This window comes from Rhinichthys klamathensis, unplaced genomic scaffold (genome assembly GCF_029890125.1).
Source record: "Rhinichthys klamathensis goyatoka isolate OS25496 unplaced genomic scaffold, OSU_Roscu_1.1 h1tg000098l_1, whole genome shotgun sequence".
NCBI classification, from domain to species: Eukaryota; Metazoa; Chordata; class Actinopteri; order Cypriniformes; family Leuciscidae; genus Rhinichthys; species Rhinichthys klamathensis.
This window is the reverse complement of record NW_026606637.1, coordinates 1494841-1518595: the sequence shown is the minus strand read 5'-3', so window position 1 is coordinate 1518595 and position 23755 is coordinate 1494841. Positions and strand designations below refer to the sequence as shown.

At 42.4% G+C, this 23755-nt stretch overlaps 1 protein-coding gene across 1 annotated transcript; it reads left to right on the top strand.

Moving 5' to 3' along the window:
• Window positions 1–3941: 3941 nt before the first annotated feature.
• On the top strand, window positions 3942–19879 carry slc1a8a (solute carrier family 1 member 8a). The gene is made up of 9 exons (XM_056252642.1): window positions 3942–4240; window positions 6335–6414; window positions 6533–6748; window positions 9093–9135; window positions 16901–17108; window positions 17198–17297; window positions 18926–19159; window positions 19259–19453; window positions 19741–19879. Exons 1-9 carry the CDS (start codon window positions 3986–3988, stop codon window positions 19877–19879), a joined length of 1470 nt encoding a protein of 489 aa, XP_056108617.1. The 5' UTR covers window positions 3942–3985.
• Window positions 19880–23755: the final 3876 nt, after the last annotated feature.

The following is a 23755-nucleotide window of genomic DNA, read 5'->3' as shown; positions in this document are numbered from 1 at the left end:
AATCGATGTGTGCTTCCCGCCGCTAAGTGCGCTTCGGGACACATCGGTTTTCAGCGAACAAAAAACGCAGTGTCCGCCCGAAAATGTTGCGGCCCTGTCGAGTGCGTTCCCTCTCACGAGGCCTGTAGAAAAATTAATTCGGTTAGATCCTGCCAATCAAATGCTTCAGGTCACGATATCTCAAATACAACACCCGAGGTCAGTCTCGAGAGACTGATTCCCCTAGTAGATTATCTAGACACCTGGAAAGGTCTTCAAAATATATCTCAGTGGGTCCTGCGCACAGTGGAAAAGGGGTACAGAATTCAGTTCGAGTATCGTCCACCACGATTCAGCGGGGTGGTTCACACACTGGTCACTCCAGAGCAGGGTCAGGTTATGGAGCAAGAAGTTCAGTCCCTCTTGGCAAAGGAGGCCATAGAGCTCAAGAAAGGGAAGCCGGGTTCTACAGCCGGTACTTCATAGTTCCCAAGAAGGATGACGACCTATAATAGATCTCAGGGTATTGAACCGGTCTCTGAGGAGATACAGGTTCAAGATGCTAACTATACCTCTTATCGTAAGTCAAATCAGGTCCGAGGACTGGTTTGTCACGATAGATCTGAAAGATGCTTACTTCCATATTTCCATCCTTCCCCAACACAGGAAGTTCCTAAGATTGGCTTTCGGGGGAAAAGCGTATCAATACAGGGTTCTTCCATTTGGCCTAGCACTGTCTCCTCGCACCTTCACGAAATGTATGGATGCTGCCCTTGCTCCATTAAGACTTCAAGGCATTCGCATCCTCAATTACATCGACGACTGGCTCATTTTGGTACAGTCAGTAGAGATGGCGGTTCAACATCGAGATGTTGTTCTGAACCATCTAAGGTGCTTAGGGTTAAGACTCAATGTCAAGAAAAGTTCATTAATTCCTCTACAGAGAACTACTTTCCTGGGGGTAGTGTGGGATTCAGTCACGATGCGGGCAAAGTTGTCTCCCGCTTGTGTACACACCATCTTGACCACAGTAACGAGTCTCAAGCAAGGCCAGGCCATCACTGTCAAACACTTCCAAAGGGTTCTGGGCCTTATGGCAGCAGCATCCAACGTGATCCCTTTTGGCCTGCTGTACATGAGGGCCCTGCAGTGGTGGCTCAGGACCAGAGGGTTTTCCCCGTGTCAGAGGAAAATTCTAACCACGGATGCATCCCTCACAGGCTGGGGTGCGGTTATGGAAGGCCGCTACACCAGGGGTATTTGGAGGGACCATCATCTTTCATGGCACATCAATTGCCTGGAGATGATGGCAGTGTTTCTGGCCCTCAGACATTTCCTTCCGGACCTCAGAGGCCATCGTGTTCTAGTGCGAACAGACAATACGTCGGTGGTCTCAAATATAAATCGGCAGGGGGGCCTGAGATCGCTCCCTCTGTGCAGACTGGCGCATCAGGTTCTCCTGTGGTCCAAGGGAAAACTTCTTTCAGTCAGAGCCATGTTTATCCCTGGGGACAGCAATGTGGGAGCAGACATCCTGTCGAGGCAGGGGCTGAGGCCCGGGGAATGGAGGCGGTGGAGTTAATATGGAGGGAGTTTGGTCAGGCGGAAGTGGATCTGTTTGCCTCTCAAGAGAACTCTCACTGTCCGCTCTGGTACTCCCTCCCTCACTATGGTGCAGATGTGGCCGAGGCTACGTCTGTACGCATTTCCCCCGATCGCTCTGCTCCCAGGGGTTCTAGAGAGGGTCCGGCGGTACGGGATCAGCTTACTCTTAGTAGCCCCGTACTGGCCGGCCCGAGTGTGGTTATCTGACATCATGGTTCTTCTAGCAGGCCCTCCGTGGCAAATTCCGATCAGGAGGGACCTTCTTTCTCAGGCCGAGGGCACAATATTTCACCCTCGTCCAGAGCTATGGAAGCTGTGGGTCTGGCCCCTGAGGGGGACCAACTCGTAAATGCCGGTCTCTCAACTGAGGTTGTCGAGACCATTCTAAACTCTAGAGCCCCCTCCACGAGGAAACTGTATGCATTAAAATGGAACGTATTCACTTTATGGTGCAGAGAACATCAGGTGGACCCAGTTAACTGCCCAGTGGCTTCAGTGCTGGAGTTCCTCCAGAGTCGCTTCTCTGACGGGCTCTCCTTGTCCACGCTTAAGGTCTATGTGGCGGCCGTAGCTGCCTTCCACACGCCTTTAGGGGTGGGCACCTTAGGGAGACACCCACTTATAGTACGTTTTCTTCGTGGAGCTAGGAGGATGAGGCCTGTCATCCAGTCCAGGGTCCCCACGTGGGACCTGGCAGTGGTTCTTGAGGGGTTATCCCTGGCACCCTTCGAACCTCTGGATGAGGTGACTGAGAAATTTATGTCTTTCAAGGTAGCGTTCCTACTCGCCATCACGTCCCTAAAAAGAGTCGGGGACCTGCAGGCTTTATCTGTCGCTCCTTCCTGCCTTAAGTTCGCTCCCGGCAAAGTAAAGGCCATTCTCCACCCTAGACCTGGCTATGTGCCTAAAGTGCCGTCAAATGTGGCACGATCTATAATTCTCCAGGCCCTCCATCCTCCACCGCATGTGTCGGATGAGCAAGCTAGATTACATTTACTTTGCCCGATCCGAGCCCTGGAGGTCTATGTGCAAAGAACCTCGGGCTGGAGGAAGTCGGACCAACTACTCGTGTGCTTTGGGTCTCCAAAGTGGGGTTTACCTGTTTCAAAACAAACTATAAGCAGATGGATAGTGGAAACAATTTCTTCAGCTTACGAGGTGCGCGATTTGCCTTCACCTCTTGCGTTAAGAGCCCACTCTACTAGAGGAGTGGCTTCCTCTAAAGCCCTGCTAGCAGGAGTTTCCCTTCAAGAGGTCTGTGATGCCGCAGGCTGGGCCTCCCCTCACACTTTTATAAAACACTACAGTCTGTATATGCCCTCTACACCAGGTTCACAGGTTCTCTCGTCTTGAGTGTGCCAGTTTGCTTCACACCAGGGCGTATTCTCTCAGTGTGGCGCAGTGGGCATTTCGTTCCCCGATGTGTCGATTCTCTACGCAGCGCGAGTTCCCTTGAAAGGGAATGTCTCGGGTTACGACTGTAACCCTCGTTCCCTGAGAAGGGAACGAGACGCTGCGTCCCTCGGCCACACTTTTTGCGCTCCTGAGAACGACTTGCTTCGAACAATCAGAAGCTGACCCTGCTATGTTCCGGTGTCCTTTTATAGCTTCCGCTCACCATCACATGCGACGTCACGGCTAACGTCATGACGCAACACCAATCAAGATTGGACTAGTTCCATACAGGCTTCAGACGCGTCACGCTGAAGGCGTTCCCCAATGTGTCGATTCTCAACGCAGCGTCTCGTTCCTGTTACAGTCGTAACCCGAGATGTTTTTGTAAATGTTGAGATTTTTTTGAGAAAAAAGACTAGGGGCTGAGATCCAGCTCTATCAATAAATCACAGCGTTGATGGCCATTGGTCAGGTCTGTCGAGTTATACCTTGAAAATCCTGTTAAACCACAACAAGACAGACTATATCAAGAGTAGGCTACTGAACTTCAAGACTTTGGAACTTCATTTACCTATGTCAGTCTATTCTCCAGGGAAAAACTAATTTATTTTCGTAATGGACACTCTCATCTGTAACGAGATCAGGTGGAGGCACGTGCTGACTTTCCCTGTGGCTTTAGAGAGAGAGAGATCATTTACCTCGCCTCACTATATGGATTAGGTTTGCGAACAACACAATGCACTACTTTCTGATCCCTCTTCTACTACAGTATAAATAAACACAAAATGGGGGTTGTTTGACATCACTTCATGACAAAAATCTAAATGGCACAGAGCCACTGTCAACAGGGAAGTGTTAGATTTTATTACTACATCCTAATCCTCTTAGCCTCCTAATTCCTCCCAACCGTGGTCTTGAGATGCTGGATGGATGCATGATGGCTTAATCCCTCGTTAGAAAAGGTTACCTCTGCTTTTCCCTCCTGCGTTACTCACAGCGTCTCGCCATGGAGGAGCTACTGATACCCGCAGATGTCGAGGAGGCGCCGCCCGAGCCTGCAACCTTCTTCTCTCCGGCGGGACCTGCTAAAACCCCGCTGGAGAGAATAAAGGACTGCATGGCCAGCATGTTCTCAGTCAGTGTCAGGAAGTATGTAAAGGACTACATCAGGCGAAACGGGTTGCTGACGCTCTCGGTACTAGCTGTAATCACAGGATGCGTCCTGGGCTTCATGCTGAGGGGCCTGGCCCTCTCCACACAGGTAGGCTTATTAAACTATGATTTTAGAGAAATTAATGACTGTGGACATGTCCCTGAAAATGCACACAAGGGTAGAATTATACAAAAAAATGGCAGTCGTAAAGTTGTTGGTGATGCATGATCTCCTGGGTACACGTCAAACATCCTTCCAACACATTAATTTTTCTATATTTTATTATCTTTTGATCAGATTTATGAAATGGTGAAAACATTCTGTTGTGTTTTTAATTGGTCTCTCCATCCTTCATTATTAAGTTATTTATTCTTTCTTTAATGTCATGGTTTTAGAAAATGTCTTTAAGGTTTATAGAATGTATGTAGAACTTAAAGTATGTTTGACAAGTATGCTTGTCAGATGAAGGGCTCATCTTGGAAACATATGTTTCCATATTGTTTTGTTACAGAACAAAACATATGTTTGTCTGTAGCAAATAAAATGGTGTCAAATATATACACATTTTTTGTCTTCATATATTGTATTGTTTTTTGTCAAAATGGGCTCAATGGGTTTTAACTGAAAAAAATTACCTGAGTTTTTAAAATAAATCGATAGGATGCTAAATCTAGGTCACGTGTCCATAAACGACACAATTAGATCTTTGTCCATTTTCATTCTGTTTTTGGTATTATAACCCAACAGATAAAAATATTGAACAATATTGTCGGTTTTTGATTTTTGTTGTGATGGATGGAGGCATGTAGGTTTAAAGGTTAGGAATTACTTGGCTACTTAAGAACATCTGTGCTTAGTGATCTAATCCCAGACAGAGACAACAACATACTCATACTTCCAATAAGAAGTATTATATTGTGGCAATTAACCATGTGGCCATAAAAGTAACCTCAAATCAGACAGCAGGTTGAGGAGAGGTGTGTGTGTGTGTGTGTGTGTGTATGTATATATATATATATATATATATATATATATTATATATATATATATATATATATATATATATATATATATACTGCTTTCAACATTGATAATAAGAAATGTATCTTGAGCAACAAATCAGCCTTTTAGAATGATTTCTGAACGATCAAGTGACAGTGAAGACTGGAATAGTGGCTGTTAAAACTCCAGCTGTGCCATCACAGGAACAAATTACATTTTAAAATATACAAAAATAGAAAACAGTTCTTTTAAATTGTAAATTTAAACATTTAAAGTTTCACCAATGCTTATCAAATGCAGTGCTCATCTTATATATATATATATATATATATATACAGTCAAACCAAAATTTATTTAGACACCTTCAACATTTCTCACATTATCACAGTTTTTTCACTATAGTTTAGAAAATGGTAATGAAATATGACAAGAACTCAGAGTTATCAAATCCGTTGATATTTCACTGGTTTTAGCCATCCTTCTCTTAGACTGTCTCATAAATGAATCAGGTTGAATAGCTGTCAGCTGTTAAATTTAAGTACACAATTAGATAATACCAATTTAGGTCAACCAATTACCAAGCAATGCTTAATTTTGTTCAGTCTGTGGTGTAAAAAGGTCGCATTTGCAATTAAAGAAAAAACTCTTAAGCAAAACATGGTCAGGTCAAAGTGTCAGAGATAGAAGGATGATAAACATAGCAACAACTGATCGGAGAAGAGGATCATTCTGCTATACAGCGCTTCATGGCTCCTGGGAGTTTCTCTTGTAGCTTGTCCATTGTAGTGTTGACTTGAGTGCGTACAATGTCGATGTAACGGTCAATCTGGGTCTTGTTTTTCTCTTAGATGAGTGGTACACTGAAGAGCAGGATGTCAGCGAGGATGAGAATGTTTGGTCCCAGATTTTTATAAATTTTACTGGTAGTCCACTGTATTATGAAGAATTTTTTGGTATAATATGTCACAGTTTACTTTATTTTGCTATCATCACTTACATAAATGAACTATAGTGTCCTGCACCCACTAGTAAAAAAATTATAAAACATTATATCTGGTGTCTGATTAATTTTTGGTTTGACTGTATATACAGTGTGTGTATATATATATATATATATATATATATATATACACACCCACACATTACTGATTAAAAGTCTGAATATCATCTGAACAACTCTTTCTCTGTTTTTGTAATCAGGCAAAAATCTATTTCTCCTTTCCTGGTGAGCTGCTCATGCGGATACTTAAAATGTTGATTCTCCCCCTAATCACCTCCAGGTGGAGTTGGATTTATTCACATCTGCATATTACATTTTAAAGCTATCAGACAAAATTCTTAATGTCACACATTAAGAATGTGTGAACATATCCTCATATCAGCTCTTACTCTCTGTAGTTTAATGTCTGGACTGTCATCAATGGAGTCAAAGGCCTGCTGCAGGATGGGGGTGCTAACGGTCACCTACTACCTTTGGACCACATTCATCGCTGTAGTTGTTGGCATTGTACTTGTTCTAATTATCAAACCTGGCTATGGGACAGATGTGGAGAGCAACAGACTGGGAGGTGGACAGGTCATAACATCTGCAGATGCCCTGCTGGATCTGGTCAGGTACAGTCAGAATGGACTATGACAAATTTTGTCAGGTAGCAACAACAACTTTGTTGGTCTTGGACCAACGTTCCTATCAGCCAAGCAGATTTTAGGAGTAGGCTTAGATTTTGAGCGTAGCGTCAGTTCTGGCAGGTCACGTTAGTTAAGCTCGCATTAGCAGACTCTCAGCAGATCCACGTCTACCTATAGGAATACGACGCCTATCACTGTATACATATATAAGCTCCTTCAGTATTATCAGCAGCTATCACGTTTCTCAGGAGCTTATTACCCTCCTCCATCCCCAGCTCCTCCTCTCGTCAGTCAGGATTTGGCATTCTGATTACCCCTGAATCAGACTAAAATTCTCAAATTATGTTGTACATTCAAATTAATTAATGATATCTGCAATACATTCATGTTGGTTCTGTTTACCCTAATGCCGAGTTCAGACTGCACGATTTTAGCCCCGATTTTGGCTCGCCGACATGTTTTGAGAAATCGCCGACAAATGCCCGAAATCACAGGCAAATCGGTGCTCGTTCACGCGAGTGACAATCACGCAGTGTGAATGAGCAAAGACGCGATCTGAGAGAATCGCCGACGAGTCGCCGACGCCCGTGAGATATTTGGCATGCTAAATATCTGGACCTGTCGGCGATTCACAATCCTGCTGTGTGAATGTGTTCTGACTGAAAACTACATCGGCGATGACCGACAGCCAATGAGAGAGCAAGATAAAGGGAATAGGAGGAGGAGGAGTTATAGACCAGAATATCAGTATTTTAATAGATAGGCCTATATTTACAATTATATCAAACAGAAACAAAACACAAACATTTGCATGACCAGCAGCAACAGCAGGACATTTGCAAAATTATTTATTTACCCCCAACTCTCTTTGCAAAACACAGTCTTGCTCCCCTCGTCTTCCCAACCATTTCCTGCATAAACTATTTTTTTTTTTTTTTTTTTTTTTTTTTTGCTACAAATCAGTGCACAGACAATTTGTAGGCTATCTTTTTTAATAACAAATTCAGTGTCGCGCGAGAACTCTGGTCTCACGCACGCGTGATCTTTCATTATTTCCTATCACTTCTCGCGTTTGTTTGGTTGTGAAACGTAGTTTGCGGACCAGGCAGAAGTTGTCGGCGATTCTTTCTTTTGTAAAGTCATGCAGTGTGAAACCTCCCGTCACCGATCCATCGTGCAGTGTGAACACAGCAGCAACTGAATGTTACCCCAGATAGTCATGCAGTGTGAAAACAACAGTGACCCGATTATTTTGAAAATCGTGCAGTCTGAACTCGGCATAAGGGGGATTATTGCTGCTCTTCTCCATGCTAGGCTGCATGGAAGTTCTTGCCCAGAACAGAACCATACCGCCAATCCTAACTGTATGCTAATTGTCAATCGTATTTGACTTTAGTGGTCCTAACAGAAATGGGGTTAGAGGCTTGGACGAACTTTTCAATCTATTTCCATCTGATTTTAGGGGTAATTAATGGTTAATGTTTGGACTTATTGGTGGGTTCGAAGGTGTTCTGTTTCAGGAATGGAAAATACCTTAAAGGGATATCACCCAAAGATATCGTTTCAAACCTGTGTTGGTTATTTTTTCTCCTATGTGACACAGAAAGAGAAAGTTTTTCCATGCAGTTACAAACAATGGAAATTGGAACACCCAGGCTTAAAAAATTACACAAAGACACCATAAAAGTATCATAAAAGGAGTTCATATGAATTGTGTGTTGTGTCTAAATGTTTTGTTGTGTTGAAATTCAACTATGACAGTATTTTCTTCACAAAGTCTATCGTATGGCTTCAGAAGAATATATTATAATATACATATAAAATCACTGTGCTATTTATATAACACACAAATCACATGTACCACTGTTATGGTGTTTTTACACAGAAGAAAATAGTCACACGGGTTTGGAATGGCATGAGATGAAATGATTTTCATTTTGGGGTGAACTATCCCTTTAATTTTAGCTTTTTAATTGATAAAATGATAAGCTTTGGGGGTAAATTGCTCCTCATTTTGATGAGTCACTGTTATTTTAATTCATTGGAAAGAATTGTCCATGTCTGGGGAGTCTAGGCCATCCCATACAGTGCAATCCTATTAAAGCAGTGGGGTGATTAGGATATTTTTAGTAATCTGTACAAAGTAAGAGGAGGAGGACCCTCCCATCCCCCACCCCCTTCTGCCCATGGACACAGCTGCTGTTAGTCTTGGCTGCCACACTAGCTGGTGCTTAAATCTGCAGTGTGTACTGTAGTTCGTAACATGAATGTACTAAATATTCATAATGTGAATGAATTAATGAATTAGCATCATATTTTGTATCCTCAGGAATATGATCCCCTCCAATCTCATTGAAGCCACATTCCAGCAGGTGAGTAAACACTTTAACACATTAAATGCCACTTATTTGACAAGTGAGAATAAGTTGCCTGTGAGTAAAAATTAACTGTGTGTACTGCAATCATGAACAATACCAAAGTCGATTTCAAGAAAAGCCAGTTCCCTTTCAGTCTGTCAGAATCGGCGTACGTAGACGTACCAATATTGGGATCGCGTCATGGAGCCCCAATCATCTTCGAGTGTAAACAGAACGAGCCAATGCACATTGGAATGACAGATTTGCATCTCGCGCTCCGCAGCGAAATAGGAAGCGGATGCAAGCAGTTGTCTTTCACTTCGGAGCCGAACAAATCATTTTGAATGCATTCTCTGAGAGTGGTGAATACAGTCAACGAGTGTGTCGAGTGTTCTTCGTGAAGAAGCCTCTCCAGCAGTGTTGTTGTTACGGCGTGTGCAGCGGTGGTCGCAAGCTCACAGCTCTCAACTGCTGTTTTCAGAGCATTGGTTGGTTCGAGGCCGTCTTCTACGAGGTCACTGTTTTAATATCAGTTGAGTGAGTGCTTCACTGTGCGGGCAGCACCATCCCCTGCCAGTGTCGCCGCGGCCATTTCACCTGTGTGCTTCAGCACTGAGAGAGCTAATTCCTGAAAGAGCAAACACAGGTGTGACTGCGTCTTTTTCAAGATGTCATATTACCGTGTGTTTCTGGATGTGGTCGTTCCCTGGCGCAAGCTGACTGTCACGAACACTGCATCGCGTGTCTGGGCATTCAGCAGTTTGGGAATTCTGACTCCTATACCTCAAACGAGGTGGGGTCCCTTTAACTATGCCTCGATCTAGTTCCTCTTTTGGCCAACCCCAAAAGAGAGCTACTTCGATGAATAGCCAGGGTGACTTGAGGATCACAGAGAGGGCTTCCCCGCCCGGTACCCAATCCCTGTGGACCCCTCACTCCTCTCAAACACCGCAAGCCGTGGAGTCTCCGGTTGATCGCACTGGCTCCTCTCATGACTGGCCAGTCGTTTTATTCGGAGCTCCCCCTGCTGACCAGATGTCGATTGCAGCATCGGAGGGCGGGCTTGTATCTGGAGATGAAGACTAGGCTGCGCTGCCTCCTTCTGGGTGAGCAGCATTGCCTGAGCCTGATCCAGAATTGGCGCTATGCTTTCCCAGGCCGCTGAGAGAGTTGGGCTCGAGTGGAACCCTCCATCATGTCCCAAACCCTCAAGGCTGGACAATTGGTATTTTGGGGCGGGCCGTGCTTGTTCTCAGCGCGCCGTCCCAGTGCCTTCCGTTTTGTTTAAACTGTCTTTATATACCAATACATATCTAAAATGTAAGTACTCTGAAAAGGAGAGTATAAAAATCGAGTGTCTGTAGTCCTCTCAGGGCTGCAATAAACATAGCTACTCTTTCCATTCAGAACGAATGCAATGATTGGCTGGGCGACTGTCACTCTCCCTCGCTACCATGACCATCCCTGCTGCTACAGGAGCTGCCCACATGCACGCACCCGGTTGAATCGCTCGTTTCGAAAGAGGAGAGGCACGTACCGGCCGGAAGCTAGGAAGTCTCACAATTATGGCAGAGAAAGAGCAGTCAAAATTCCCAGTACCACCTGTACCTGCATATACAGTCAGCGCTGGCAAACAAGGCAAAAAAAGGTGATGTCACTCCATGCACTGCGCTCCTCTCCGCTCGGCGCTGGTAAACCAGCTGAGCGGTCGGCATCACGCGTTCATGTGTTTTGGGGGCGTGGCTTTGGAAGGAGCCCAGAAGGGAGGGGGTGGGAGTTTCTCTGTTGGATACTTTCAAAATCCAGCAGTTTTCAGCTAGTTTCTCAAACTTACCTACTCTGGCTTTTAAATGTCCCCAACTAAGCAAGCCAAAAGCCAAAGGCGACAGTGGCAAGGAACCAAAATCAGGTGACAGAATGGAGAAAAAAGATCTTGGAAGAAACCTTGGATCAGAACATTCAGAATATTTATCCAGTTCCATTTGGTTGAAGATCGGAGTCATCATGCTGGTATGGTGACGGGTTTGTTAAGGATCATTGCCAATGGCTGTCGTTCGTGTCGATGAGGCCTTCACAGGGGAGAATCTTGTTGACACAATCTCTGCTGACACTTCAGGGATGCATTGTGGTCATGTTGAAGTGCAGGTCTACCATCTGATCTGGATATGGCCCGTATCTGGCTGACTACATCATTAATAATAATAATAATAATAATAATAATAATTCATTACATTTATATAGCGCTTTTCTCGGCACTCAAAGTGCTTTACATAGAAGGGGGGATCTCCTCAACCACCACCAATGTGCAGCCATACTGCGCTAGAACGCCCACCACAGGTGTGGTGGAGAGCTTATTGGTGGAGAGGAGACAGAGTTATGAAGCCAATGAGTATATAGGGATGATTAAGAGGCCATGGTGAACATGGTGATCTAAACAAGGGATTCAAGATGGCGCCAGGATGTGTGGCCAGCCGTCTGCCTCGTCTCCTTCTTTTAATGCTAATGATTGTTTTGCTTTGTGGTTTCTGCCAAGTGACCCCCTGCTTTATTCATGTATGATCGCCAAGCACTGTTTAACATCAGATCAGTTGCTCATCACTGTTTAACATCAGATCAGTTGCTCATCACTGTTAAAACACGAATTTGAAGACACGAATTTGAAGACAAAAACTCCAGTGCCTGCTTACCTGTGGCGCACACCAGTCAACTGGAGGAGGAAGCGGCCTCGAAGACGCGGAAAGCGAGGAGGAGTACTGGTGAGAATCCGAGCACAGTGGAGGTCTGATAACTTGATCAACCTTCATGGCCGAGATGATGGATACCCGGTGCCCCACAGAGTACCGGGTCTGCGGTGGATTCAGCCCCTAGACCCCAGCAAACCGGACGCCGCGCCGCGTCACCTGCCGCTGGAAGCGCCATTGCTCAGGCGCCGCAAGCGCAGCCGCGGAGTGGATCTAGGATGCCTCCTGGAGCTGAAGCGCTGTTCTGCACCGGGCCACGAAGAGCAGACTCTCCGGTTTGGCCTCCTTAATGTTAGATCGCTCACTAACAAGACGTTCATCCTCAACGACTTCTTTACATCACGCCAGTTGGATATATTTCTTCTGTGTGAAACCTGGCTTCACGTCGGTGAGTGCACTCTGTTCTCCGAGCTCATACCCCCGGATTGTACGTTTTTAAACTCCCCACGTAACACCGGCAGAGGCGGAGGGCTGGCATCAGTTTTTTAGATCTAGTTTTAATTGTCGACAAGTGCAAACAAACTTATTTTCGAGCTTCGAATTACAGACATTTGTTCTAAATGCCGACGCTCCAGTCCTGTGCGCTTTAGTCTATCGCCCTCCAAAATTTAATAAGACTTTCATTGAGGATTTTACAGACTTTGTAGCAGAACTATCTCTTAGCTATGATCACTTTTTAATAGCCGGGGATATGAATGTCCATGTGTGCTGTGAATCGAACCAGTTGGCTAAGGATTTTCTTAATATGGCTGATTCTTTTAATCTTACTCAATGGGTGGTTGGGGCCTCACACGAGAAGGGACATACATTGGATATTGTGCTGTCCTTTGGATTAAGTGTAAACAAATCTGCAACACTGGCATTTCGGATCACTTTGCTGTGCTGTTCTCTGTTACATTGCCTGGCTCTTTGGACAAACCGTGCGCACCAGCGCGCCGGGTGCGCAGGCTGAACAGCCAGACTGCCTCGCGCTTTTCAGTTGCTTTTAATGACTCATTGCCTCACATGAGTCACCCTGACGATCTAAATATTGATCAATGGCTTGGTGTTTTTAACTCGACGTGCATATAATAGCCCTATTGGGAATTAAAAAGCCTAAACCAGCATCCGAGCCATGGCTGAATGAAACCACGCGCGCATACAGACGTGCGTGTAGACGCGCTGAGAGGAAATGGAAAAAGGACCGTCTGCAAGTGTCCTATGAAATATTAAAAAACAGTCTGGCGGAATACCAGAAAGCTGTTAAAGCTGCAAAGACTCAGTTTTTATCTAATCTTGTTTCCAGTAACAGCCATAAGCCACAGTTTCTTTTTAAAATGTTAAATTTCCTCTTAAACCCTTGTGATTGTGGTGACATTGAATCATCAACCGAATCATGTGAAAAATTTATTTTGTTTTTTTATGAGAAAGTGTGTACTGTCAGGTCCTCTCTTACTCCTTGTGTGTCTGAGCCTCAGATACTCTCTACATGTGCTGTTGTGTTTGATCATTTTGAGACGGTGTCTCTGTCTTTTTTAACTAAAGTTGTTCAGCAGCTGAGGCCCTCAAACTGTCCACTTGACATTATCCCGCCACGCCTCCTTAAAGAGGTATTCCCGACACTTGGACCTCTCATTTTGGATTTTATTAATTCTTCACTGTTGTCTGGCTGTTTCCCGGCTGCATTCAAACATGCTGTGGTCCAGCCCCTGTTGAAAAAAACAAACCTTGATCCCACAGTGTTATCAAATTTTAGACCTATTTCTAAACTCCCATTCCTGTCTAAGATTGTGGAGAAAGTTGTATATGACCAACTACAGTCTCACCTTGATGAGAATGGAATCACTGAATTATTCCAATCTGGCTTTAAACCCCGGCATAACACAGAAACAGCCCTCCTAAAAGTTTTAAATGATTTGTTTTTAGCTGCTGATTCAGGCAAATCTACTGTTCTGGTGCTTTTAGATTTAACAGCCGCATTCGATACTGTGGACCATGCCACACTTTTATCTCGTCTAGAGCATTATGCGGGTATTAAGGGTACTGCCCTTCAGTGGTTTAAATCATTTTTATCCAACAGAAGCTTTTCAGTTCATCTCGACGAGCACTCCTCTTCAATAATTCCACTAAATTTCGGCCTGCCTCAGGGTGCAATTTTAAGCCCTGTTTTATTTGCACTGTACATGCTTCCGCTTGGGTCCATTTTTAAGAAGCACAATGTGGCATTTCATTGTTTTGCGGATGATATACAAATCTACCTCCCACTGAGCACAAATTACTTTTCTGAAATCAAAACTCTACAGGACTGTCTTAAAGGTGCTCTAAGCGATGTCATGTGTTTTTTAGGCCAAAACATTTTTTGTCACATACAGCAAACATCTCCTCACTATCCGCTGGCTGCCTGTCCCCTGAACACACTGTAAAGAAACGCGATCTCTGTAGACAGCCCATGCTTCACAAACAGCACCAAAAACAAACTGCAGCGACCCGCTCCCCAAAACATAACAAACTGTTCCAGCCAATGACCGACAAGAAGGGTTTGGGGGTGTGGTTTGGGGGGCTAGTGTGCGGATGAGGAGGAGGGAGGGTCTAGCTAGCCTCCGTTTTGTTTGACAATAGTTCGAACGTCAACAAGAAGTGACGTCACCCAGGATCGCTTAGAGAACCTTTAAGGAGGTGGTGTCCTGGATGGACTCAAACTTTTTAAGTATTAATAAAAGCAAAACTGAAATTGTGGTCTTTGGGCAAACAGACTGTCTGAAGGGCTGGGACAGTGCCATTGGCCCATTAGTTTCATTCTCTCGCCCAAGCACAAAAAATCTAGGAGTGCTTTTTGACTGTGGTTTTAAGTTTGACAAACAGGTCAGTGCAGTGGTGAAAAGCAGCTTTTATCATTTAAGACTACTTAGTAAAATCAAGCCCTATCTCCCTAAGAAAGATCTGGAGAGAGCAGTCCATGCCTTTGTGACATCGCATCTACTGTAATTCGCTGTACTGCGGACTCGAACGACGCTCTCTTCGCCGCCTCCAGGGGGTACAAAATGCGGCTGCCCGGCTGCTGACAGGGAAAAGAAAAAGGGATCATATCACCCCCGTGCTGGCCTCATTACACTGGCTCCCTGTACTTTTAGAGTGCATTTTAAAATTGTATTAATAGTCTTTAAATGTTTGACTAACATTGCGCCACCTTATCTTTCTGATATGCTGTACCCTTCCCTTACACTCCTGCCAGAGCATTAAGGTCAGCAGACCAGCTCCTTTTGACTGTCCCTAAAACTAGGCTCGCCACTCGAGGGGACAGAGCCTTTTCAGTGGTAGGACCACGGCTGTGGAATAGCCTACCACTTCATGTTACATCTGCACAATCCGTAGATCATTTTAAATGCAGGCTAAAAACACACCTGTTCTCTATAGCTTTCAACACTGAATAAGCAGGTTACATTGGCCGTTCCACTACTTTATGTTTTATATTCTATTGTATTTATTATTTGTTATTTTATTCTGATTAACTGATTTCATATGTACAGCACTTTGGTCAGCAGAAGTTGTTTTAAATGTGCTTTATAAATAAATTTGACTTTGACTTTGACAGAGGCCACTGGGCAAATTTGGCCAGGATGCCGGGGTTACACCCCTACTCTTTCACTAAGAGTGTTGCTTCTTCCTTGGCACTGGCACTGGGTGCCTCACTGACAGATATTTGTAGAGGTGTGGGCTGGGTGACATCTAACACGTTTCGTTAGGTTTTATAGCCTTCGGGTCGAGCCTGTATCCTCCCGTACTTGCATCCCATAGCCAGTAAACACTCAAAGTGTCGGCTTGCTGCGCCATTGCCCTCTTATGGACCGGATATGTGCGCCATTTCTGCTCCAGGTGAGTTCCTTAGGCGAACCCTGTTGAGTTCCTCCACACCCTCCGGCAGTCGGACGTAGCGGAGCGTAGCAGTTCTTTGTTATCTAATAGTCTGACTGAATGGGTCATGCGGAACAGCAGTAAGACTTCCTCGGCGTAAGTCCTGTCCCATCTTCCTCCCCAAGGTGCGAGGGGATCAGGAAGCTTATGCTGGGCGCTGGAAGGGAGCAGCAATAGGTGGCGTTTTACGAGATCCCAATATGTCAGTACGTCTATGTACGTAGAACGTACCGACTGAAAGGGAACGTCTCGGTTACGTATGTAACCCACTCGGTTACGTATGTAACCCATCCCTCAAGGAGGGAAAGGAGACGTACGTCCCGTCGCCACCATTGCTGGACCACCACTGACGCCAGGCTCCTGCTCAGCTCCTCAGTGAAAAACAACTGGTGCTTGCATCCGCTTCCTATTTATACCAACGCTTCGGGCCGGAGCACGAGATTCAAATTTCGCAAGCCAATGTGCATTTGCTCGTTCTGTTCATACTCAGGATGATTGGGGCTCTCTGACACGATCCCAATACGTCGGTACGTTTACATAGACCTCCGTTCCCTCCTTCAAGGAACGAGGGTTACATAGGTAACCGAGATGTTCACTTGGTGGCCATATTTGCAATGTCTCCAAACAGCTATTTTGTGCATAAAATACTTACTACATGAACATGAACTGTTCCATAAATGTTATTTCTTATTTTTAAGTAGCATTATTAAAGTGTGCATTCAAGGTTTTTCCAGCCAATGCGCCTGTGCAGTCCTAAGTGCCTAGTCCTAACCAGAGATTCAGCTGCAGTGATGCGATTACTTTACAAACTGATGACTGGATTTTTATTTAGAAGGCGGGACGTTTTCTACCAAATTGCATACCACTTTCTCTCATTCATAGTAATATGAGTGAACTGTTTTGGTATATATACAGCCTTTGACCTCAAATCATGTGGCAAATTGTTTGTTTTTTTTACTTGAGCCAGTATGCAATTGCCTAGCAACTCCCTAGCAACCGTTTTGCAAGGTGTTAAAAAAAGAATATTTACATGTGGCTACATTTATATATCACCTAGAATATTGACTAAATTGTTATACCAAGGATTGAACAATGAACATCACTCACATTTTTTTATGAAAATGCAAAACCTATTTTTGTTGTTTCAGTATAAGACAGACCTTATTCCCATCTTAAAAACACCAGTGAACACTGGACGCCCAAATTTTGTTTACTTGATGCCAGATGACGACAATCGGAAGGGTCGAACGATGCTGTTGGAACTTACGCCAGCTCCAGACATCCAGTATAAGACCCGTCCAGGCAGCAGTCAGCAGATGAATGTACTCGGCATTGTTATTTTCTCAGCCACAATGGGTAAAACATCTGCCTTCACCTAATAAAGTATCTTCATTTAGTAAAATCATGATAAAAAGCATAAATATAACAAAGGGCTTTTCCTTTAGGTCTCTTACTTGGTAAAATGGGCGAACGGGGAGCTCCTCTGGTGAACGTTTGCCAGTGCATCAATGAATGTGTGATGAAGATCATTAATGCTGCTGTATGGTAAGAAAGAAAGCAGAGTTTTTTTAAAGGTTCACTTTACAGTTTTGTAATTCCATACAAAACTGTTGTTAAAGGGGTCATGAACCGAGAAATCAAATTTCTTTGAGCTTTTGACATATAAGATGTCATCATACTATAAGAATATCCTGTAAGTTTCAGAACGGAAAACTTGCTTGTTAGTCCATAAACAGCTTTTATTGTGACCAAGCCCAGCGAACGACTCTTTGTGGAATGTGCTATTTGTGGAATGTGTTTATAGATAGGTAAAAGACCGTTGCTGCAAAAGAAAATGAACGCCTACTTCATCGTCGCCAAGGTTGCCACTGGGGTGTTAGTGAGATGAAGAGTAGATAAGGGCGATATAGGACTAAAAACAACATTTCCTTCCAAAAGATCCAATGATTGCAATGACGAGATCACTGCATTCATGCGCTCAACATGTCTGTGATCAGCCGATCACAGACACGTTGAGCGCATGAATGCAGTGATCTCGTCATTGCAACTCGATTTCTGCACACTAACGAATGCTTTCATCATAACTAGCTCAACATGTCTGTGATCAGCCGATCACAGACATGTTGAGCGCATAAATGCAGTGATCTCGTCATTGCAACTCGATTTCTGCACACTAACGAATGCTTTCATCATAACTAACAGTGCTCATCACTTTATCCTTTCATGCCACTATCTAAATATAATACCATAGATCTAAATATTATGCTATAATCAACACTTTTCATGATTAGTTAACCTTGAGAGCTGTAATAGTAAAAATGTGCCAACAGTTTTCGAGAGGGTTCCACATGTAATACTTTGCCATTTCATATGAAAAGCTGTTAGCCAATCACAGCAGTAGGCATTTACACTGCCTTAAAACAGAGCGTTCAAATAATAGGGCTAAAATCAGGGTAGGAATAATGCCTTTTATTTCTAAATTATGAAAATAATTTATGTAAAGATTATACTAACATTATAAGTGCACCCCAGGAAACATTATAAAACAATAAAACAATGCAGTTCATGACCCCTTTAAAATTAAAAATACAAACGTTTTTACAGAATACTTTGCTTGATGGCTGAGATTCAATAAGTTAAGAATCTGAGAGGAAGTTTCCAAGCATGCAGCTGGGCTGGCACGTGCATAACGACTGCAATCATGAAGGTGTGTTAAAGCGATGCTGTCATTTGGCACATGCAGGGATTATGGATCACCTGAACTTAAGAGCTGTCACACACTCCTCCATGCTGCTGGGGTAGTGTAGGGCTAACAATGCCATCAGCACATGTATAGCTGGGAAATGTCAACAGAATTGATCCTATTTCTTTCCTTAATACATATACATTTTAATGTGAACGAATATCATTTTTAAAAGATCAAAAAACCCAAATCATCTGTAAATTTAAAAAATAAAAGATTTTCAACTTTTAATGGACAAAAAAGTACCCTCCTACTTTTTTTTAATTGATTATCCTGTTTTTCTTAAAATATCACATTACAGAAGTTAAAGGTTTGCGAATGGTGTTTTCATAGTCATCAACATGATGGGCATTTAAAGAATCACATTCTTGAGAATCATTCGACTAATTCCTACCAGACTGTTTAACTTCTTCCCTGCATTTTTCAACAGGTATTTTCCTTTTGGTATCATCTTCCTCGTGGCTGGCAAAATCCTGGACATGAGTGATCCCTCCACACTTGGGAAGAAACTGGGCTGGTATGGGGTGACGGTCCTCGCAGGCCTGTTTGTACACGGCCTCATCTTGCTTCCATTCTTCTATTTTATTTTGACACGTAAAAATCCTTTCACATACATCAGAGGACTTCTGCAAGCCATGGTCATTGCCCTAGCCACGTCATCAAGGTAAGATGAATTCCTCAAAAAAATGTGTAAATAGCTCGTCCCAATTCCATTAAATGAAGTAGGCCTTGTAAGAGTGAGGCATCTTATTCTTTTTCACAGCTCAGCAACGCTGCCCATTACAATGAAATGTTTGCTGGAGAACTGCCGAGTGGACAGGCAGATTGCCCGGTTTGTGCTGCCAGTGGGAGCCACTATTAACATGGATGGAACAGCGCTTTATGAAGCAGTTGCTGCTATTTTCATTGCTCAGGTCAATGAGTATGAACTGGATTTCGGACAGCTTGTCACCATCAGGTACTTGCAGACCGGCAGAGATGTAACTAAATATAGTCAGCATTGGGAAAACAAAATTAAAACGTAAGAATCAGCCATTTCAAATCCTATTTTGATCGACCACGGAATATTGGTGGGAGGACGCATCCCAAAGAGCTATTGTGGTTACTGCCCTACAGACAGACAAAGGTTTTGTGCAAACTTAGTTTTAATAGTTAATGGAAACTAGACAGACTCATCTGATTTGATCAGTTCTATCAGGAATCAGAGTTAAATCATAATAATCATCCTATTCTGATTTTCTCCAGTATAACTGCGACCGCTGCCAGTATAGGTGCTGCTGGAATCCCTCAGGCAGGCCTTGTAACCATGGTGATAGTGTTGACATCTGTTGGATTGCCACCGGATGACATCACACTGATTGTGGCCATTGATTGGATCTTGTAAGTTGAGATAACTGACATTTAACTGTTGGAAAAAAAGCTGTAATCAGTGTCATGAGTAATATAATTCAATGGATCATAAGAATGTAAATTAAATATAAATAGTAACTATTATAAAAGTAAATATTAATAAAAGTAAATATTTATACAGAGTGGAGTAATTTTTTATTATTATTAAAACAATGCATGAGGCAAAAATAATGATGATAGGATCAGTAAAGTCTTCCACCCCTTTTGGTTTAAAGAGATCGCTTTCGAACAATGATCAACGTACTAGGAGATGCTCTGGCAGCTGGAATCATTGCCCACTTGTGTCGAAAAGACTTTCCACCTGACAGAGAGGTAAATTAACATTTATTTTCTTTTCAAAGCATTTGAGCCATGATACTCATTTTTACATTAGAACAAAACTTCTTCACTGATTATTAATATTATATTATTATATTAAAAGAAACTATGATTTAACTCAAGGTTCCTAAAATATCACATAATTTTTAACTTTATCACAAGGCATTTAATTATTATTCCAGATGTTTGTAAAAAATACTTTTCCCCTTAAAAACATGTTTACAAATGTTTTTCTTTTCTTTCCTTTTTTTCAAAAAACACATGAAACCACCATGAATGCAAAGAGTACATTTCTAATAACTTGGTAGTGTGTTTTAAACTTTTTATTTATTTATTTTTTAAATTGCGGACACTCTTACATGTCACTGACAAGCCCATGTTATAAGCATTATACTTATTATTATTTATTATTATAAATATATATTATATATTATTACAAGCATCATGATTAAACTTTAGTTTGTTATCTTAAAATACCACAAGCTTATTTATGGAATATGACTTTCTTTTTGTCAGGCAAAAGCAAATGAAGCTAAACAGGACACCCAGACTGCTCATAACATGGAGAATGTGCCTTTGACTGAAGTACCACTGCTGGCCGGCAAAGACTGTATATTTGAGGTGGTTGGGGATACTGTTTTTGAACGACCCACAGTGTACTACAATATTTGTCAAGTCTGAATCACCAGATGGTTGCCTTACAGATAACCAAAAACCTCTTTTGGAGCTATGTTTCTATCACTGTGCCATAAAGAAGTACTGAACGAACACTTTCTCTGGTTCTTCCACCTCCAGGGTTTTGTTATTGACTACAGTTTCACGAGTTCACACTTACAAATAATCAGAAAATAATTAATCAGTAGGCGTATTTGGCGTGCTGTTTTGATGGGAGGGCTCCGAGCTCAGAATATGGTCCTAACCAAGAGTACTCCCCCCGTATCCCTGGCTGGGATAGGAACCAGCCAATAGTGAGGAGTCGGGGTTGGCGGAGGGATGCAAGTAAAACTGTCGAGGAACATATGAGTCTATATATATATATATATATATATAGGCCTAATCTCATGCTGATTGGATAGATCATTTGAATGCGTTCCTCCCGAACTTTGTTCATAAAACATATTTTTTTTACAATTGCTAGGGCACATTTCTCAATACTTAGGTCACTTTTTCAAAACTCTTCACACAGTGGGTTTATGTGGGCTAAACTGAAGATTATTTAACATTGCTTTGGCACAAAATGCATTCAGTGACTACATCTTTCAAATTACATTAATACATCTCTCAATTAGACACAACCACCACCAAAACTCTATATAGCCTACGTACAGGCCAAATTGCACGTTTATATTCTTTTCAAAACTTAAGTTCAAAACCTAACATAATACATAATTGAATAAGACAGCAATTTGCTACATTTCTACAGTAATATCATTTTGAAATATATTACAAATCTAAAAATTAAAAAAAACTATAAGAACAATTTGATGTAGCTAAACACCTACACAGATCTTTCAGTCTTTCATTACCATCTATACAAAAGAGGAAGACTTAGGAATAATTTGGTACTGTAATGTAAACATGGACTATGTAACAAACTGCAGTGAATTCTTGTGTCATAATGTAAAACATTTTTACAAAAGCAAACATTGTATTATGCAGCCTGTAGTTAGCATTTTTAGGTCATTGTTTTATAAGTGACAAAGTGAGTTTGTTGGTTGACTTGACAACCTTTGCTAGTGTTATGGAAGAATTACTTAATTTGAGACATGTTTTGGTCATTTTAGTGCATTTTGAATGTGAAATTAACTGCTATACCAAGCTGAAAGTTGGTAAGGTGAACCGAGTGAAGAGTTTAAAAAAAAGTGACCTATTGAGAAATGTGTCTAGCAATTGTAAAAAAAACTGTAATATTGGCTGTTGTTTTTTTTGTTGTTGTTTTTTTCACTGCTGAATATGTTTAGACAGTGTTCCTTTCCCTATTTAAGGAAAATACTTGTATTTACAAGTAAGATAAGTTTACAAGCAAAAAAATACGTTTGTTTTTTATAAGCTTTAAAGCTGGAGGTACGAAAATATTGCATGCTGACACGCATTCAGGAATTGTGTCATTTAGGCTGATATGTCAAAACAAACCAGAACTACAATGACGTCATCATTTAAAGGTGCATTGTGTTTAGGAGGGTCTGTGGACAGAAATGCAATATCATACACATAATAGAATTGCTACGGTAGTCGGTGTTACCGGTGTTACACGGTGTTCAGTCACAACACCGGTTTCATCACTTGCGCACCGCAAAAAAAAAATAATAATAATTAACGCAATTACGCAGTATCCGTTTTTTTCTGTTACCCGTTGACTAGTGTTGTATGATCACGCTCGTATTAATGTGAATGCTTTTAAGACTAAAGAGACCATGCTGTAAGTCCTGCCTATTACACACACACACAAATAGAAAAGATGCGCGTCAGTATCGAGTTCTCTTTTGGGCTTGAACAAAGCGTAACACGCTTAACATCCAAAATGTCGGATTTGTCGAGTGTCCTCATAAGATCAGTCTTAAATTATTTAAATAAAGTCTTAAATGAACGTAGAGATTTGTGAGAAAATGGGACGAGTGTCAGATCGCGTCTCTGTCAGCAGCGGCTGGTCTTAAAGTGTCATTATGTTAATCAAAGAATGATAAGAGAGTAAATTACTCACTCAGACCCGGCGCCAGGAAGATTGTTATACCGGTAGCCTAATAATCATGAATGCACTCCGCTATCTTTAACACATCTCCGGCGAACGGCTTCTTCACGCAAAAGAAAAACTCTTCATGAAGCGCAGTGAAATTCAGCGACCTCCTGATGGATCGAGGTTGTTCGTTAACATCATTTTTTACGTGCAATTCACACGAGCTCAAAGCGCATGCGAGACTGCTGCGAGTAGTCCAGTCAAGTCATCTTCATTTATATAGCGCTTTTAACAATGGAGATTGTTTCAAAGCAGCTTTACAGAGATAAACATACAATTTACGGTAAGAGATTGTTTTGGCTTTATAGCGATTTTTGAATAATGTTATTTCCAGCTAAAGTTAGTTTTGATTGATTCACTTCCAGCAAAAGTATCATTTGTTATTACATTAGGGGCCACTAAGGCGACGGCGTTCTCTCTAAACAGACTTTAAACGCGAACCTGTGACCTGATGGCGTTCACATGCGTTCACATGCGCATTAAAAATTGATTCTATAGTTATATTCGTTTGAATATATGTGCGCAGGTTTGGAATTTCCCTACAAACCATGCCTAAACAAACTACTTGTCTTGCCTATACATTTGATAAAGAATTTTGTTTTATTTTATCACTACGGGGTACGCGAACCGGATTTTCAACAACGCTTTATCTGTAGAGTGGGAAAGGGATCCTCCATAGGGAGAGGATAGTTGTCATATCTTTAAGATGAACGACAGAAAGCAAATGCAAGTTAAGTTCAGGGAACGCAGTACAAGCAGATGTGAAAGGTGACGCAGGGACTTCGATGGTCAGGATCC

Bases quoted from the DNA above. Each gene is read 5' to 3' on its own strand.
- slc1a8a (XM_056252642.1), top strand. From the start codon at position 3,986: ATGGAGGAGCTACTGATACCCGCAGATGTCGAGGAGGCGCCGCCCGAG. The intron at 17,109-17,197 runs GTAAAACATCTG...CTTTTCCTTTAG, and splicing joins TATTTTCTCAGCCACAATGG to GTCTCTTACTTGGTAAAATG. The intron at 17,298-18,925 runs GTAAGAAAGAAA...ATTTTTCAACAG, and splicing joins ATCATTAATGCTGCTGTATG to GTATTTTCCTTTTGGTATCA.